The sequence below is a fragment of the Mangifera indica genome, unplaced genomic scaffold, assembly GCF_011075055.1.
Source record: "Mangifera indica cultivar Alphonso unplaced genomic scaffold, CATAS_Mindica_2.1 Un_0107, whole genome shotgun sequence".
Lineage (NCBI taxonomy): Eukaryota > Viridiplantae > Streptophyta > Magnoliopsida > Sapindales > Anacardiaceae > Mangifera > Mangifera indica.
The window spans coordinates 70,810-85,936 of record NW_025401199.1 but is presented as its reverse complement, the minus strand read 5'-3'; the positions used below and the strand labels follow the sequence as shown (position 1 = coordinate 85,936).

At 35.5% G+C, this 15,127-nt stretch overlaps 1 protein-coding gene across 2 annotated transcripts; it reads right to left on the bottom strand.

Annotated features, from left to right (window-relative positions):
- Positions 1-549: 549 nt before the first annotated feature.
- Positions 550-14,863, bottom strand: LOC123207817 (SCY1-like protein 2). Of its 2 annotated transcripts, none has more exons than XM_044625294.1 (14): positions 14,167-14,863; positions 12,222-12,326; positions 9,113-9,223; positions 8,473-8,655; positions 7,863-7,989; positions 5,794-5,855; positions 5,540-5,644; positions 5,221-5,307; positions 4,471-4,584; positions 3,619-3,747; positions 3,156-3,218; positions 1,857-2,018; positions 1,633-1,751; positions 550-1,512 (listed from the first exon to the last, which is right to left on the bottom strand). In XM_044625294.1, exons 1-14 carry the CDS (start codon positions 14,665-14,667, stop codon positions 600-602), a joined length of 2,781 nt encoding a protein of 926 aa, XP_044481229.1. In that variant the 5' UTR covers positions 14,668-14,863; the 3' UTR covers positions 550-599. The 2 variants fall into 2 exon arrangements, with proteins under 2 accessions (XP_044481229.1, XP_044481230.1); XM_044625295.1 differs by having other exon boundaries at positions 5,558-5,644.
- Between the last annotated feature and the right edge of the window lie 264 nt (positions 14,864-15,127).

The window sequence follows — 15,127 nt, the reverse complement described above, 5'->3', positions numbered from 1 at the left end:
GTTACTCAACTATCCTTTGGGCAGTTGCTATAAATTCTTAAGAGCAGCTATTAGTGTACAATCACAAACAACAATCACAAAGAGCCAAATATAAAAAATGGTATACAAAGATGAGATGTCAGAAACTGACTTCTAACCTTTTTTGTAACCGAGTCCTAACCTTCAGCAGAAACTCGGATATTTCATTTCTCACGTTTTTTCTTTCCAAACAAGTGTCTCGTACATTTTTAAAGAATATATTATAGGGACTATGAAAACGCATTTCCAATATTCAAAATTCAAGAAACTGAACAAAACTCGGCAGAAAAATACAGAATTAACAGAAAAAAGAGAGACAGAGAGAGAGAACAAAAAACCGGAACAGAACCAATCACAATAAACTACAAACCGCTCGCAATGATCTACATATAACAAACCATGCCAGCCTGAGAGCCATTGGGCTTGCATGTCCAAGAGATTGATTGATGAACTTGTACTTCAACGCATTTAAAGGAGGATCTGGCCATCTCAATAAAGTGTGGGACGCAGTCGGACAATCTACAAGACTTGAAAATTTCTTGTGTATGATTATTTTGAAAGTTGAAAAATAGAAAAATCCTTTACAGCAAATCCAAAAGAGGTGGTTGTTCTGATGATGGTTTGACATGACTATGCTGTGAGCCTGAACTGCCTCCTTTCCCTCTTCCTCTACCAACAGCAGTTGCAGGAGGTTGTGCAAGTTTTGGTGCAGTAAGTCCAGTGTTGGTAGTACCAAATATGGATCCAAGATCAGAAGATTCCTTCTTGTTATTGTACATAACTGAAACTGAACCTGGACCTGAATACCCTTGATTCTGTTTCATGAACCCAATAAAATTCAGGTTATTCAGGCTCCCAGAATTCAAACTACTCAAATCCAAAGTTGAGTTTAACTTGTCAGAGGGCCAACTGTTATTGCCATTGCTTGGATAGCTCATAATGTTTGGTGTACTTGTCAAATCAGAATAATTTTTTGAACTTGATCCTATATTGCCATTGCTAAGAGTTTGCGATGAGCCACTTGGCCGTGGAGGCCAATCAGCAAATGGATCTAGATCATCAAAAGTTGAAGATGAAGAGCTTCCAGTGTTTGGCAGCTGCTTCTGACTATCAGCTACAGAAGAGGTCACAGATGAAGATGCACAAGGAGGCCATTCAAGATCAACTGGAGGGCATGATGCAGCTGTTTGCTGACTAGATACAGCAGACACCAAGGAAGGGTGCAATTGCACAGGAGTTACTTGACTTGGTTTATCACTGGAAATAGTTGTAGTGGTTGAGAAGTTTTTGAAAGAAGATTGATTGGAATGGGCTTGTCCCCTTGTCTTTGGACCCCAATCTTCATCCCATGATGGCCTGCTCTTTGTTGTCGAAACCACACTCCCACTAGTTTTGCTTAAGGCTTCAGATTGAGGGAAAATGGCAAAAGGAATATTTTTTACCTCTGGATATTCAGTATCAGTCACAGTAACTCCACGTTGTTCTTCTATCTTCCTGCAATGGAATGAAATGATTGGTAAGGATAAAGTCATTTTATAAGTATGCACAAACACAGAATGGACTGGGGCTGGGATGAGATAGTATTTCAATAAATGCAATATATGATGGCAATACCTGAGAATATCCTTGACAAAAAGCATATATCTGGCAAACTGCCGAACATTCAATTGTTGAGCAGTAAGAAGGGGTATGAGTAATGGAAGGACATGTTCAGCAGCAAATTCGACTCCATACTGAATAAAATAAAGTGACGACAATTAGCCAGAATTTCATAAACACAAACACACCACATGCAGTAGAAAGCTACAACAAGTCCATAGTACAAGTCCATAGTTTACCTGCTTAAGAATTGAGTTAGCAACCCCAAGGGTACACATCAGTGTAGGAGAGGAGCGATCAACAGCTGTACAACGTTGAATTGTTTGTAAAATGTCAAGAACAGCATGTTTATCAAGTGTGTGAACCAGATCTCCTAAGCATAGCAAAGCATTGACTCTCACCTGCCGACAGAAACAACCCCACCACTTCAGATTGAATATCAATTTCTAGATCAACAGGAAGTAGTGAAAACAAATCACCCATTATTCATTCAAGGCATTCTGCACTCCGAACAATTTGTTTTTTTACAATAAGCTGAGCTTATGTTGACAATACAATGTCTAGCATCTTGACTTGTACAAAAACTATGGAAAGAAAGTTAAAAATAATACACGAGAATGACTAATTATCTTTTGCCCTTTCCACAGCATGATTTATTTCAATTTCATATCAGTTCTAAAGATTGATTCTTCATTTTCTTCTCACTATTCTGCTAATTTTTTAGGGTGGGAATAAAAGAGTCAGACTTAGGATGTCATTTAACAGTCATGGCAACTAATTTCTCTAGAGGCAAGAGGTTTACACACACCCAGACTAGCACCAAATGTGCATTTTACACTAAAACAAATTAATCACAAACAGTATTGCTTTGTCATGGCTATAAACGACATTTTTTCAGGGAACTATTTCTTGATAAGAAACAAACTGAAATTTAATAATAATATGGAACAAAATTTCAGACTAGTGACCCAACAAAATCAACCAAAGTAGAAAGAAACAAGTTAAAAACACCGGCATAAGAAACAGCAGCTTCCCAATTTGATTGAACATATAAAGTGGAATAGCTCTGAACTAGTTAAAGAAACAAGTTCCTTAACAAAATGAAAAAAATGAATAAACCAAAACACAGGTTTAAATTATCTACAGGCAGGACATCCAGTAATCTTAATCCAGTCAATGTTAAAGAGTTTCCATGTCCAAATTTCAAAAATGCATACATAATTTAACAAAAAAGATACTGTCAACAGAATTACATGGTAGCACACAGCTATCACTGAGGTGCAGATAGAAATAATCCATATCAGCTGTGTCCACACTTTTCAAAGGAAGAAGACATGCACAAGCACTATAATGGACATCTGATTCTAGCTGTCATAGAAGCAAAACTCACAATCCCGCAAAAATGACATTTGTGTAACCTTCAACAACCAGTTTATACAAGATTTTTCAATATGGAGAATTGGTCAGAAGAAAAAACCATATACACACATAATTGCACTACAAAAAAAATAATAATATAAAATTAATGAAATACATACCGCAGCAACCGTTGTTTTAAGAGCTAGGCCATGCACACGGGGCAAAATTGCTTGTTTCACCAACTAGAAAGAAAAAAAATAATATTAAAGAAACTGGTCTCAGCAGTTTCTCCCTGCACTTGCCACCAAAAAAAAAAAAAAAATGATAGTAGATGAAGATGGGACATTCAGAAGCCAAGTGGAATTTCAAGATCTTGGGCTGTTGATTGCTTCTTAGAGATAAAACTGAGACCATAAATTTGTCATAGGCTTCAGAATTCAACTTCTATGAGGATCATTTCAATTATAGTGTTTGAGACAACAGCTGGGCAAATTTAGCTCTTATTCTATAAGGCTTCAATTAGCACTTAAGGTCTAATCTGGGAACTAATAAAATGCAGACAGCTTCAATATGATACATGATAATTTATTCCTTCCTTGCCACATAAAAGGAACTTCCATATGGATGAGAATTGCTGGTCACCTGAACATCAAGTTGCTTGGCAAGGGACGCCGATCGTCTCAAAACTTCCTCTTGTATGCGAGGATCAGTATCATCATAACCTCGAACAAGCAAGGGCAACAAATGTGATACTAACTGCTCCTGTCCAGTCTGCAACAACATATAACAGGTAGTGTCATGCTAGTGCTTTATTCTTGTAGTAAAAGCATTTATAAACAAAAAAAAAAACATTCAGGGATGAAAATATGCCATCTAAATACAACATAAAACTCACACGAAAGTTTTCATCAGGCAGCATTTTAGAAACCACTAAACAAATATAAAAAGAGACGTGTGCCTCGTTCAGATTTATTTAAACATCTTATTGATAATTCTGATATCAAGCTTCTGTGTCCATGAAAAGGAGGTAATTACCTAGTAAAACAAGATTTAATAACTCCAGCTGGACCTAAAATCTTTGCCACAATGGAGTACAATTTGTTCAAGAATATAGAGACTATGAATCTAGAGGTGTATAAGCTAAAAATGCAACAGGAAAGTTGGATTAAAGCTTACTTATTAATTCTTGACGGCACGTTAGCAGCATTAACATTTAAACATGGTAATAAAAACATGTATATAGACTTTTGTCATCCTTGCATCCCAACTAATGCCATAACTAACTTCTTTTCATTTAGACTACATGATCGCCAAACTACTTCCAATCCTATTTATTAAATTTATTGATGCCATCAAGAAATATAATAATAAATATTAAACTTAAGAATGACGGAAAGAATTGGATCCACTAATCTACCATAAAATATGGATTAATCAACTGCATCCTCCTCTAATCTACAATATAAGAAGGATTAGCATAATCATCTCAGTTACCTTGTTGCAAATAAGCTCCAGTTGCTTCAAAAGTAGCAAAAGTGTCTCGCCAGCAGCAGTAGTCAGGACGGGTAGAATAGCAGGTAGTGTTATTAGCTCAAAATCATTTTTATCCTACATTAAATTGTCAGATATCCTACATTAATTAAGGACAGAATAATGCTAGATCGAATACAAACAAATTCAATGTGACATGCTGACACATCACTTCACCTACATTAAGTTCATATCAAACCATATGATCTAGAAAATATACAAAAATAGCCCTTCAAGATACAAGTTGAGAACTTCAAGTCAAACCAAAATATAAAAAGGCAAATCAGAAAGAAAATCTACAAAGCCAACCGAACAATCTCCACAAGATTCTATATTCGACTCATTGAATGACACTCCAAGCATAGATAGCATTAAATTCAGACAGTTAATGTGATATTCTGAAGATGCAATAAACAATTCCTTGATGGAAAAAAAATTTAACAAAGCCAACTGTGAAGGAAAAAAAAGCCTCTATCATCCTCAAATTAACTGCAACAACTTTTTAACATATGATTAGACAAAATTTGTTCCAGAAGAAAATAAAGAGGATACAATATGTTGGAATAAATGAGACATCAACAACATGAACTACACCATCCCAACCTACTTTCAACAATCAATCCAAACAGATTACAGTCAACCATTTTACATGCCCATTTGAATGTTGTACAAGGCGAAGTTTTGATATTTTTCACAATATGAAAGAACTAGCACCTGAGACTCTGCTATTGTGAGAACCATGGGCAGAATCATTGGTTGCATCACTACATTCCGGAGCTCTGCACAAAGTGGTGGTAGAACCTGCATGAAACTCTTGTTCAGGAAAGTTTCCATGCATGATAATTGTTGCAACATAAAAGCCTGAATGGTCCGTCAGCTCAGCGAACAAAAATTAGCTCAATTCAAATCAGAATGTGATTATCAGGCTTATTTTAAAATATATAACCAAACTGACAGATTTCAACTTCAAGTCAGATTAGATTACTAAAAACAGGGAGAAAATATCAAAACCAAGAAACAAGTAAATTCTGACCCAAAAGAAGACTCGAACCTTATACCCCAGAACACGAGAGTCAAAATCCTTCCACATATCTGATAATGCTTTTAAAAATTCAGATTTCTGCATGTTATCTCTTCCCTGCAAAAATAAAATTAAATAAACAAAAATATGATGCCAAGGGCTACCATTTCAATCAAAATTCTTTAATTTTTTCATTCCTCAAACACAAAATCAGGAACAGTATATCTCATAAGAATGTGTGTAATAGCTAAATTGCAAATGCTTACAAGCATGTGGTCAAGGAAGCGAAGCGCACGCAACCTAGTGTCATTACGAAAAAATGGAGATCCTGCAAAGGAAGCCATAAATTTAAAAGAAACGTAAAAATCAAGTATGAGTACAACACAAAAGAAAATTACAAACAGACAACGATAGCTCAAGCAAATTGCTAACATATTCTAAGCTACTAACAGCCACTCCTGAATTAATGCCACAACATCCATGACACCAACAAGAGATCCTCAACAACTTTGCTAAATATATCATAAAATAAGAGAGTACATCCAATAGTGAACCTACATTATGAACTAGAGTGCTTGTACCACCCCCCCCCCCCCCCCCCCCCTTAAATTATACAATTCAGTTTTCATCTCTAGTATATTAAATCCATTACAATTCTGCCCCTCCTTACCAAGCTCAATTCTCTTAGTTTACTTTAGCTGTTCTGATGTCAAGTCAAGTATTATTATCTTTCTTAGTTCTATATTTCTAGGAAACAAATATACTCTATTAATGTACAAGTTGTCGACATTAAAAAGGACAAGCAATCCCAAAAACCTAAAGGTTCAGAAAACACATCTACTATTCCAAAAACCATAACTGCTAAAAATTAAAAACTCCGAATGGAAAAAATGTACTAGCTATAAATTGTTAATGATCTCAAATCTTTGATTATGTTTCCTTCAATTTTATGTTAAGAGTTTATCTTTACTTCACTTATTATTTGTTCAGTTAAAAAACTATTTACTTTGATTAATCAACATTTCAATTGATACAATAATAAAAATAAATAAGTCAAAATTGAAGAATTCTGGACAAATAATAATAAGTGTTTTACTTATATGAATTTTAATTTTTCATGTCACAAAATAATTTTTAATTATATTGTTTCTTAAAGTGTCGTTAATGAGTTAATTATCCAATAATTTTTAACTAGAAATATTCTTAGAGTGCTCCCTCACACAAAAAATTAAGGGTCCACTAGATCACTACTTTACATAATGGCAATAGCACTGAACATAAAAATGTCTGAGCAATATGTCATTTCAGATAATTATTAAAAAACATCATGCTCACATAAAAGAAATTTTCAAATCAAAACCACAAACAAATTCTGATGCATAGTTTTCTTAAATTGCAAATCATCGTAGCAAAGATATTGGTGAGGCCTAGGCAAACTTCTTGACACTTTTTCATTGGGAACTAAATGTTATTCAGCTTGTGAAAGGGACCCTCTTAATCTTTCTGACCATACCTTCTTATGTCCCTGTTAGAGCAAAAGTATATGTTAAAAGGAAATCAAAGGAGAAAGGAAGAATGACAAGTGGCAGCCAGCCAAGGGGAGTGCAAGATGATCAAACAAGCCAGGAAAGAATTATGAGTCAAAGGCAGCAGGTAATGGAAGCAAGGAGCATGTACCAGATCCTAGGGAATTTAAAAGATGAGGTGACATTCCCTGAGAGGAGTAGGATGTGCAAAGGAATAGGAAAGGAGTATAAAGACTTGGAAGAAAGAGAAAAAAAGGGGGGAATTCAGATGAGCAAATTGGAGTAGGGAGAGACAGCCTCTCGAAGAGCTGGAGCGTGACCAAGGAATTGTATTTTGAGCAGAGTTGCCCTGTTCTTTTGGATGTATTTTTGTTATGCATATGTAAAGTGAACCTAGAATCTTGATGTCAAGGGTAAACAATCCATTAATGAATGAAATGAATATACAAGCACTGCTGTTTATTGAAATGTTAATCAGTGATTAGTTACAATGAATGTATTATAGTGAATGGGAACACTTAAAAATGTTATTAACGATATTGTGTAACTGAGTATGTGAATGATTCTTCTGGGAATTCTTTGCTGCGGAAATCTTCCAGTCATCAGGTGAAGTGAGGCGTCGTCCCGCTCCATCTGAAGGTTTGTATCAGTCCCCTCTCATTTAAATTCCTTCTTATATATTTATTTTTCTTTTAACCTTCCATGTTCTAAGTTCTCTAAAAAAATCAATTAACAGAAAAATATTGTCCTCAATTTATCATACAGAAGAATGAGAAAAATAAATGGATCCATAATGCTCACTTTTTTACCTGTGAAATCTGATGCTGTCGGCCTGAGAGACTCATTAGCCGAAAGCATCCTTTGAAGGTCAGGAACTAATTCTGATGGGATAGAGGAGAAAGCTTCATTGGATAAATAAGTCAAGGTATTCATATACTGCATGAAGATAAGAAAATAAATAAAGGAAAAGAATTAACAATGACAAGTAAAACTGAAATTAAAAAGGCCGAATTAAATTAGGATGAGACAGTGACAACCACTGTTTAATTTACACAACACATGATGCAAATTTTAGACCATTAAATTAATTTACTTTCAATGCTTGAGACTGCATTTGAATGCTAATAAATGCATATTGGAGATATTGCATGTCATATAAAGTCTAAGCCATCCAAAAAATACCAATTTAATTGTTATCACATCATGTGATATCTGTGCAGATAAAACAGTGGCCTAGTGAATTGCCAATGAATGTCTGTATGCAGAGAACAAAATGGAACAGCATGTGAGCAGCACAAGAGGGAAAAAAACCTATGAAGAAATTTCTTTTCTTTTTTTCAGAAAACCATTTAAGATTAAATTTATACCCACTGCCAATATAAAATGAATTATAAAAAGGGAAAACTAATCTATGATTACCATTTTGACATTGTTGTGGCAATCAAACAAAGGCTTGCGAGCAATCAGGTGGTAAGCAAGGCATCCAAAGCTGAACATATCAGAAGCGCATCCAACTGAAGCAGTCTTACTCTGAACAAGTTCAGGTGCAGTGTAATTTAAGGATGGCTGATGGGGCAGCATAGAATCCTCAACATCGTATTCCTGTGCAATCACATCAAATAAAGAAATAAATACTAAATATGGTTCACTGAGGAAAATACTATATTCATCAGAACTGGATGACTAGGACTGAATGAAAACCTTAAACAAAAAACAGTTGACGAACAAAAGGAACCATATAATTCAGTATTGTAGAACAAGTCCAAGAGAAAAGGGGAGCGAAAAAACCCTTAGGTGTCTTGAAAGTTCATGGATTATATGGGAAGTGGATGTTCACAGTGATATGAATTTAAGATCACCAGGCTTAGGTGAAGAAAATACATGGGAAATCATGTGACATAAGAGGATAAGAATATACACTGATTAAGAAGCATTAACCAAATATGTTTTCAAATTTTACCAGAAATAACTATGTAAATGCAACAATTATATCCAAAAATGATCATGAATAATGTAACCAGCATAATTTTATACTTAACCCAACAGAAATTTTACTCACAGCATAATGGAAGGCCTGCACATTAGACGAATCACTCTTGGCTTGATCTGTCGTGATTGCAAAACCAAATCCACCAAGCTTCCATGCCCCAAATGAAGTTATTAAGACATTCTGCAGAAGAAATTGTTCCTCATCAGATAACAAATCCGTAAAAGGACCAACATCATAGGCTATTGACCTCTCAATTATAACTATTCCAACTCTCAAATAATAAACAGCATTCTTATGCCACAAGATCAAAGACAATATTAACCATTCCAAATTAAAACTAAATAATACTCTTGTCCATAAACATAAAAAAAGAAAATAAAGCATCCAATTTCATCTCAATAGATTAAGCCAAAAAGAGACAACGACTATTATACATCAGCTAAGAAGGATTTATTAAAGAAGCAACTTAAGCATTTTCAGTATCCAGAAAGAATGTATATATTGGAAAATAACTCAGTTTATACAGGATGGCAACAGCAACTGCCCATGGCCAAAAAGACCATAACAAAACTGCCAAAGCCATAACCATTTCCAACAATGTTCCTATACCACCATATTTGCTCCCCATGTCGTCACCACGCCCACTGACGTGGCAACTGTTATAGCTATCCGTTAGAATTCTTACCAGCAAAAGACAAACAATTAGAGACAAGAATGCAAATGGGATGCTGGCACAAAAGAAAGGGAGGACCACTTTAGGGGAGAAGGCCACATGGCTAAGAGAAAAGAGAGAAATGAGATAAAAAGGGGAGTGTGTGACAAGGAAAAAACAGAAGAATATTGTTTTAGGTTTTTGGGGTGGAGGTCTCCGACTCCTCAAATTGCCAGAATTATCAGGTGTTACATTCATTAGCAGTGCCATTAACTCTAAGGGTAATAACATCAGAATTTTATTACTCTTTCTCTTTTGTTTTGTGTGTGATTTTTGGATTTTATTTTGCTCTATATGAATGAGAATTGTATGAGGTCTCTAACAAATTAGTATCAAAATGGTTTCAATCTTTGAAGATAGGAGGGACTGATTTGGTGAAGGATGAGATTGGGGAGTGGATACTTTTCCAGCGATTCACAGAAAAAGAGAGTTGAGCAAGGTGGAATAAAGGGATCCGTTTCGCTTGTAAGAAGGAATTCGAACCACATCACTGCAGATTCAAGTCCTTCATTGTCCTGATAGAATGCAATGACAGATTAAATAAAGGCAACATCTTGACCAAAGGTGGGGTTTCAGGAAAGAATAATGTAGGCAAGGATCCCTGTCCTACAGATGGAAAAAGCTTTAGTTGAGAACAAATGTGTTAGATGCTTGACGGTGGCCCAAAATAGTGAATTGGAAGATTTTGAAGACATCTCAAACTTGCTAGAAGTCCAAAATTGAAAACCAGCAAATTTTGATGGTAAATCGATAGGTTTCAAAGATGCCTCAAACTTGACAAAAGTCCGAATTGGTAAATTGGCAAGTTCCGACGGTGAATTGGTCGATTCTAATGAAAACAAAACGCCAAAATTTAATCAACCGACTTAGGTGATGAAAAAGGTGACATTGGTTAGACTAAACTTGGAAAGAATGGTTTGAAAAGGATGATTCCAACATGGAAGGATGTCAGAGATGGTGAGAAGAAGGCCCTTGTCTTCAATCTTGCTAGTGAAACTTTTGATGTCTTTGTCAACCATTTAAGAGGGTAGTGGAAGTGAAGGCCACAACTGGTGATACTCATCTTAAGGGTGAACATTTTGAAAGCTAAATGAAGATTTCAACCACTAGCAACAACTAGGCTAACGACAAAATGGTTGAGATTTTCTTCAAATTGAGCAAGAAGGTAAAGATAAAGCAGGAATATATGGATTTGATTTTGGAGGCTTCGAAGCATTGGCTCCCACTATTCGACGAATTCTAGAGGAAGTGTGAGCTTATTTTGAGCTTGATGGAAGGCGTTTGGAGAGAGAGTATTGGTGAGGAACATGTTTTGTTGAAGATGAAGAAGTTGAAGGAGATGGTAGGTTAGGGAGATGTGACAGGCACAGGTGATGCTTAAAATATATTTTATATTTTTTCTTAAACTATTTTTAATTGGTTTAAAAAATAAAAAAAAATCTGAAAAATAGAGAAAATATAAATATTTTGCAAAAATAAAAAAATCTAAATTCTAAGAAAAAAAACAAAGAAGAAAATTATTAAAAAGACTTTCCATTTTTCCACCTTTCACCTTTAAGACAATGTGGTTCTCAAATAGGCAGGTAATGTTAAGATTCTTACCCATAAGAGACAAACAATTAGGGACAAGAATGCAAAAGGGATGTTGGCACAAAAGAATGGGAGGACCACTTAAACAAAAAGAGGGCCATGCAGCTAAGAGAAAAAAAAGGGAGAAAGGATAAAAAGGGGAGCGCATGAGAAGGAAGAACAGGAAGAATATCATTTGGTTTTCTAGGCAACTTGGGCTAAAACGGAGGTCTTCGATTCCTTGAATAGCCGAAGTTATCCAGTGTTACTTTCATTTGTTGAGTTCTTAACTTCAAGAGAAATAAAATCATAATTATATTACTCTTCTCTTTTGTTTTGTGTGTTGGTTGTGATTTTTCGATTTGATTTTATTGGGTGTGAGTGAGAATGGCACAAGGTTTCTGATTTGCCACAATTACGATCCCTACCACACCAATATTCAGCATCAACTCAAACACTCACCATTAAGTAATTATAATCAAAAGAAGAGTACTGGTAAAGTGAGAAAACCTGCATTTTTTTTTCCTATTGTGAAGTTCTACATGAAAACATCAAAAAAAGCAAAATTATATATGGAACATTCCAAATGAATCCCATCCACACCAAAGAAAAAATAAAAAACAGGAGAGAAAGCAGAGGAAGATAAGACAGTCTCATCAATTCTCGAGCCATTTCCATTTTTTTCTATAATTATAAAAGATAAGAGTTCAGGTTAGTTTTAAAGCAATGAAGACCTTTAATTTCCAATTTCCAAAAAAAAAAAATTGAATAATGAAAGTTGAAGAAGATAATCAAGATAAATATCAATGGAATAATTCTAAAGAACAATCCAAGAAAGTAGGAACAAGTTGTTGCAACTTTTTAATGATGAAAACATGTATAAAGTGAAGAAATAACCTCAGGTGATATAGCTCGGTGAATGAGACGAGCATTGCAATGGAGAAAATCCAAGGATTCTGCAATCTGGATTAAGCCATGCTTCATTTCCAACAAACTCATTTTCTGCAAAGCAAACACATTCAGAAGGCTATAACTGTCACACATAAATAAAAATAGCCCTTCATATAGATTCAACAATAAGCAAAGGATCAGTCCAAAATGCCTGGATATAATCTAACTTGAGCTAGATGAGTTATGATCATAATACGACAAAAAGACCAAGTACAGCTGGTCTTTTATCTCAATAGAATTACACATCTAGACAAAAAAATTGGGATTTTGGATCTTAAGGAAAGTACTCCATTGCTGTTGTAGGGGAAGTAAGCAGCAGTTCCTACTTCATCATGTCTACTTTGCCAAAATGCAAGCAACTAAATCTCTATTTATTTGTTCCCCCTTGCGTTTTGAAACGAAGTTACATTAAATGCCAGAAAATTATGATAGAAAGCTGGAACATTTATTTTCCCCTATCTTTGAGTTGGCCTTGGGACACTACCATACACTTAAGATGAGTGTGCAAACACTAAATTTCTTATAATTCTGTCTCCCGAAAATATCATAAACCAAATATTTCAAAAGATTCTATATGAAAGAAAATAAAATAAAACATTAGCAGTATCACAAATTTTCAGATTCTTGTCCCATTGAATATTATATCTTTGACATCCTGAAAACCCCTGTGATTTCCCTCTGGCTGGATATTTCAGAACCAAAAGTGACTTGATAGTCCCCCATCCTACAGTGCATCTTATTTCCTAGACATCCCATCTAACTATCCAACAAACTCTTTCACACAATAGTAAAAATAAATATCAAGTAGACTTCTCTAGCAACCTAGCAAGGAAAATATAATCACCCTTCATTACACATATAACACCAGGTAATCACAAACATTTTTTATTCACCGCATTCCACTATCTATCTCTCTCCCAAGTCTGAACCTCCACAATCTATTCTCTAGCATAGAACACCATGTTCCAGGTTCCCTAACAATAGCCCAAACTGGGGGAGGAAAGGTTGTCCCAATAAACAAGATGATGTTTCCATGCCCTTCCACAGACTTTTTAACTTTCTCTTGTATTTCCACATCAAAGAGAAAAAAAAAAAATAGAAACATAACAGATGTTGAAAAGATATTGAGAAAGTTCTCTTGATAATTATTATGATGGCCGATACTCTCCCAACAAGTGTTGCAAAAATATGATAGCCAATGCTCACTTAAAAGAGAACCATAAGATCATCCAAATAAGACATGGTTACAACATTTATTACACAACTTGTAATTACACTAACATAAAACTTCTTCTGAAGACTGCATACTCTAGCAAAGATTGCACTAATGTTTCAAGTCAGTAAGTTTTTATTTTTCATCAAAATAACTGATTTATGAAAAAAATCACAAATACTTCACATGGCCCATCATAGTCTACATATCATCATATGTGAAGAAATACATAAAACCAAACATTACACCATGACATTTTGAAACGATCCAATCAATGCTTTCAAAAGATGCTTTGAAGCAACATTCAAGAAATCCAACCAAAAGAAAGAACAGAACACACAGCTAAGCAATGTCACTGCTAACTATAAAAATAACTACATAATCATAACCAGATCATCGAAGGATACACTGATAATCTACAATATCAACTTATGACTATAACTTCCGCATTACAAGTGCTATCATTATCGTATCCCAACTGATGTGACCATTGATATTATGAATCACAGTATTAACTGCCACATCATCAGTTTGATAGATACATAGTTCACAGTCCCAACTTCATAACATTTACTCTAATTCCGCTAGTTTAACTTGTTTAAAGAAAATAATTGAAGAGTACCAAATGCAACTCAAAATCATCATTAATTAGAAACTAAAGAAACACATTACACATACCAATCCCTTAAGCTCCTTCGGCGCTTTCGTCACATTCTCAAAATTCTCCAAATTCCCCAAAGCGTTTGCCACCGACGCGAACAGCGGCTCTGTCACCATCGCCATCGCATTCTTACTCTCCTCCATTGCCTGAATCACGTGTACAACTCCCGGATGCCGAAGCCTGACCAGTCTTCCCGCGTCCGCACGAGCCAGATCCAGAAACGCGTCCTCCGCCGCCTTCGACAATCCTGCACGCACCCTTGCCTCCGACAGCGCGCGCTTGTCCAGCACCCAAACACATACAATAGGATACTGCTGCGCGCGTGTAGTATCACGCGCCTTGGCAGAGTAGAGTTTCCAGGCGAGACTGGGTCCCGCTGACCCGATCTGGTCAATAAGCTCGTAATCTTGGAGAGGTTTCGGTCCAGTTACCTCCTGTACAGTTGTTTGTACGGTTTTTTCAATCACAGCAGCGGTTTTGGCGAGGGCTTGTGTTAGGGTTTTCATGTTGATAGACATTTTGGATTGTATTAATAATTAGAGAAAAAAATATTGAATTTTTTTTTATGATGTTGTTTTGATTTTATTTTACGAGGAATTGGAGAATTTGAGACGATGAATCAAAGAAGCTTTTTTCGTCCCATTTCCGTTTGATCGAAGCTCTCTTTTTCGCAGAATTGCGTTGAGCTTTTGTTTTTAAGTTATTTAATTTTTGATTTATTAATATAGGAAAACAACAGTTCAGTACCTGAGATTTCAAACAGAACTCAGTGCCCCAAAATTTAATACAGTCCAGTGGCATGTGCTCATCCAAGTAGTAAAAATGCGTATAATTCACGTTTTGTTATAAACAGCCCAACAGATATTGTCCGCTTTGGGCTTCAGACCCGCACGGTTTTGTTTCTCCACTAGGGAAAACGCGTCTCTTGGGTAAAGGGCTTCTGGCCCCTGTTTATATACAAGCTCAGTAGACTGCACG